Source organism: Lipotes vexillifer, unplaced genomic scaffold (genome assembly GCF_000442215.2).
Source record: "Lipotes vexillifer unplaced genomic scaffold, Lipotes_vexillifer_v1.1 scaffold318, whole genome shotgun sequence".
Classification (NCBI taxonomy): domain Eukaryota; kingdom Metazoa; phylum Chordata; class Mammalia; order Artiodactyla; family Lipotidae; genus Lipotes; species Lipotes vexillifer.
In genome coordinates, this window is record NW_006795060.1 from 551,000 (window position 1) to 555,747 (window position 4,748).

General features: G+C 35.3%; 1 protein-coding gene across 1 annotated transcript in view; it reads left to right on the forward strand.

Moving 5' to 3' along the window:
* The window catches only part of SCML2 (Scm polycomb group protein like 2), an 81,511-nt gene extending 78,604 nt beyond the window's left edge, over positions 1 to 2,907 (forward strand). Inside the window, exons 13-14 of the mRNA XM_007467403.1 lie at positions 1,528 to 1,679; positions 2,779 to 2,907. Coding sequence (XP_007467465.1) covers positions 1,528 to 1,679; positions 2,779 to 2,907 — 281 coding nt within the window. The remainder of the gene's footprint in view (positions 1 to 1,527; positions 1,680 to 2,778) is intronic.
* The last annotated feature ends 1,841 nt before the right edge of the window (positions 2,908 to 4,748 follow it).

Sequence of the window (4,748 nt, forward strand, 5' to 3'; positions counted from 1 at the left end):
TTTTTTTTGCGGTACACGGGCCTTTCACTGTTGTGGCCTCTCCCGTTGCAGAGCACAGGCTCCGGACGCACAGGCTTAGCGGCCATGGCTCATGGGGCCTAGCCGCTCCGCGGCATGTGGGATCTTCCCGGACCGGGGTACGAACTCGTGTCCCCTGCATCGGCAGGTGGACTGTCAACCACTGTGCTACCAGGGAAGCCCCACCAGTAATTTTTTAAGTATTAAAATTGAGTCTGTTTTGAGTTAAAGGAGAAGACTTTTCTGTCTGGATTGTTAGAATGCCTTAGGCATGGCATGGTCTATACCATCATCGTTTTTACTTGGGTTGATACAGCCCAGCAGCATTTCTTGGTAGACCAACATTTTTATCTCTGACAAGTAGAAAGTAGGATAGATTTTACTAAAGAGTTTTTATTTCATATCAAAGTTACGCTGTTTAAAAAGAAAATATTAAATAAGATTTACCATTGTGAGTTCTTTTATCTTCTGTTTTTCTTTGCCCTTTCCCTGGGTGAATACTCAAAATACCCATAAAATGGCCGGAGCCCAGAGGATAGGAAAGAAAAGGTGCACTTCTGGCTAATTCACACATACAAAAATATTAAATTTGTATTGACGGTCCTTGTTTAGAGAAACAAATCCTCCTAGCAAATTACAAAACCCACTTCTCTTATCACACACTAACTTTAGAGAGTCAAGCACTCTGGTTGAGTAAATGAATGCCTGTCTGGACACAAAGAAATTTCAGTACAACGTAGTGAACGGCACAGCTATAACTTTTTGAGGTATGAGCACTTAAATTGTTTCATGTCTTAGTTACTTCTTTTTTAAACATATAAACCTTCAACCAAAATATCTATTACTATGCAGTGAAACTTGAAAGAGGCATTCAGTATAATGTTAAAGTTACTTCTGACCTAGCTAAGCACAAAATAGTCTTGTTTTCTTCAAAATTCAGATAAGCATGTAAGGCTTGAGAAACAGGAATTTAAAGAATAAAGTGATGCTAAAAACCATCCATATTGAATACGTTAAAGTGAATAAATTTAAGCAATTATCAAACTGTAAATTCTGGGGATTTCCACTGCAATTAGCTAGTAAAATAAACCTAATCTGGAGATAAGAGGAGAAAGATTGAGAGAAATTCTTTGAAATATTTAAAGTAAGAAAGCAATAAGTTAGCTTAGATTAGCCTAATTTAACCCAAGTAACAGATCTTTTGCTGTATTTTCCTGTGGCCAAAGTGGCCTCGGATTGCTCAGTCTCTTTTATGATCTTTGGAACTGTAAGGTGTCTTCCGAAGCAGCTTTTGTTGTTTGGGGGAGGTCAGGTGGGACATTCTTGAGTAGCCATCCTCAGGTCATCTTTGTCTAGGCTTTCCCTGGATTTTACCTTGGAGTCCTGGGTCCATGCCGGGGTACTTCACACAAGGTTCCAGGAATGAGACAATTACTCCCTACCTAACATCTCTTCTTTCAGGATAATGATCAGGTCAAGTATGATTTGTCTTTTTTCCCCCCATTGAAGCTCCAAGTTATATAGCTGTACCTGACCCCAGTGTCCTGAAACAAGGCTTCTCTAAGGACCCTTCAACCTGGTCTGTGGATGAAGTGATACAGTTTATGAAACATAGAGATCCTCAGATATCAGGCCCCCTCGTCGACCTCTTCATGCAACATGTAATGTATCTTTTGATCCGGTTTTCCTGCCGTAATGACTTTGAATGACCTCTGTGCAGGCCCTTCAGTTGGATACTGATTAGTGTGGATGGTGGGGGAACCCTATCAACTGATTATTCCATATGCGAGAAAGTTTACTTTGCCCAAAGTTAAAGCCTTAAAGGGTGGAGGCTGGATCTGTGCTTTAAATGGGTACCCGGGTACCTAAAATACTACAAGTCTTCAAGTTCTCAAGAGAAGATGATTCGGCATGGCCACTCTCAGGTTTCTTCTCCTTTCTAACAACAGCTACAAGGATCCTCCTCCCCACCTGCTCCCTGCTCGGCCCCAGGACCGTGAGTAGGAGGGGTGACCACAGCTGTGACAGGGTGTCCTCCTTGTTATGATGCCTGATGAATCCAGTAACTGTAAAAGATTAAGTGCAGCTTTATTTTAAATAGGAACTCATGAAAACCAAATAATATGCTTCCACGACATAAATTGCTTAATTAAGGAAATAAAGAATTTTAGGAGGATGCCTTGTGTCTGTTAAATAATGTTTATAGTCTTTTCTAACAAATCAAATTCATGACCAAATATCTATGTATCCTTTTTGACATTGTAAGAAAATCAGTAATAAGTTTTCGTATCTAATTAGCTTCACACAACTAACTGAATAGCTTTCAACATAATGACAACACTGTATAGCACATTTACAGTTTGCGTTAATGCTGATATACTCATATTCCCAGCCTTTCTAAGAAAGTTAATGACTGTCTGAAATTCATTTCTGCAGTTCACAGTTTTCTACCCTTTGTCATAAATACATGGTATTTTATTCAACATATAGAATTTAAAATCAGAGTTTCATGCTAAGGCCATTTTTCAAAGATACTGGGTTAAATGTCCTTTTTCTTAAAATTTGAAGTGAATTTAGAAATTTTCAAATGATGCTTCACATATAAGTTATATTTTTAATAGTTTTCAGGAAATAAATGCATATTCAGAGAATATATATTGAGAATGTACAGCTGCTCCCTGTTTTACATGTTCTTATATGTACGTAACGTGACAAAACATGAAATCAGTATTAGTAATTATAATTTCTTTCTCTCTGTAGGAGATTGATGGGAAGGCTCTGCTACTACTCAAAAGTGATGTGATGATGAAGTATATGGGGCTGAAGTTGGGGCCAGCCTTAAAGTTATGTTATTATATTGAAAAACTTAAAGAAGGAAAATATAATTGAAAAAAATGTGTAAGTTTAGATTAGACATAATTTTCAATCGTCTTGATAACTTTTTAATTTAAAAGTATTTTTATTCTCGTAGCAGTTTTTGTTTTGTAGACAGTTCCTCTAAAACTACGTTATATCCAGAATTGCAGAACTACATTACAAGTCCAGTCTACTTCTTTAAAACACATTAGCATGTTAGTATTAGCATATTCAACTTGGCAGTCCTTTATGTCTTTATTATTTTACACTTTACAGTTTATTATTTAATTGTACAGTTTACAAATATACTTAATGCAGGAAACAGAAACACCATTGATTTTGATTAATGTTTATATATAAAAACAAAACAGCTACATCCCAAAGGGGAAAGTATCAGGGACTGACAGGCTCTCTAGTGAAATCCATGAGAAGTTTTCCTTAGAAAAGAATTTAAAGATGCAACTGTAGATATCATCTCTTTTTCAAATATTTTATGTCTGTTACTGCAATGTTCTGTTTGTGTTCTACCAATTTCCGGAAAGGGAATAGCCATATAAATTATTTTCCTTTCGTTATTATTTCTTTGTATGTTGTGTTTGTTCATATTTAAAGAAAAAAACAAGCTTATAAACTTTCATAAAGTGTTCTTATCAGTTTTTGATAAATTTCAAACAATTGTAAGATAGAATGGTTGTTTTATGCAGGAGATATTATACTACAAGGGTGGTTTGGATGGAGTCTGATTAAAATTTTTCAGTGAAATACCTATTATTTGAAAACTTTACATATTTTCTCTAAGCTTAGACATTTAACTAGGCATTCATTTCTCATATCTCTATATGAGGACACCTGTGCCCAAATTTTTAAAATATATATATTTTATTGTCTGTGTTTATTCTTCATACAGATACTATACCATATTTATATATTATTCTATACCTGTACGTATTCAAACAAGTAGATCTGTTCTTTTTGAATTTAATATGGCACTTTGCACTGCCACAGAGGTAATGGTGAACTATTTATATAGTTGGATGTTTTTATTCTGAAAAAAATACGTGCATCATTTGCTATCACTAGTACCTCTCAGCTTAGTCTTCAGGGGATAAGAAACAATCCATAGATTGGTTTCCATACAGGGAAGTTCTCTGTCCTATGCAATGTTGCTAGTTAATTTGCTTAGTTCTGAGCCATTTATTCTGCTAAATTTTGGAAGATGCATTAATTCAGACTTATCATTTTGGGCTTTATTTTTAAAGTTAGAACTTTCAAGGGGAAATGGTGCTATATGTTTATTGTTATTACTTTGTATAAGTTTGGTGTAATGTTAATAAGCTATGAGAATCTGTGCTAAAAGTATTAGCCATTTGTTATAAATGCCAATAAAATGTACACCAGGGGCAAGAATGTACATTTTCTTTTTTAGAAAACCAAATGTACTTTATATGAGAATGCTTCTATTTAAAGGGTGGTTTCATCTATGTTATTCATTTTGTGTTATAAGACAAAATTCTAATTTAAACTTGGTCTTCTCTCAAATTGTTTGTGTGAAGATGCTGTGCCCAGTTAAACAGTCCTCAGGTGTTTGTATAAATACAGTTTTACAGTTTTCAGATTTTAAAATATAATAAAGTTTAATAACCACAGCTATTAATGTCAAAGCCTCAGATTTGATTTTACTTGCTTTCACCACCTTATATTAATGTATGAATCAGCTATAGTTGAAAAAGCAGCACTCTGGTAAGTTGGTGGCTTTATATGTCCAAATACTTGGTTTTAACACTTGCCATTCCTAGGAGCAAAGGGCTGATCTTTTGCAGGGGCCTTAAATGAGACCCCAGGGAAGCAGTAAGAAGTTAAATCAATGAGCTTTA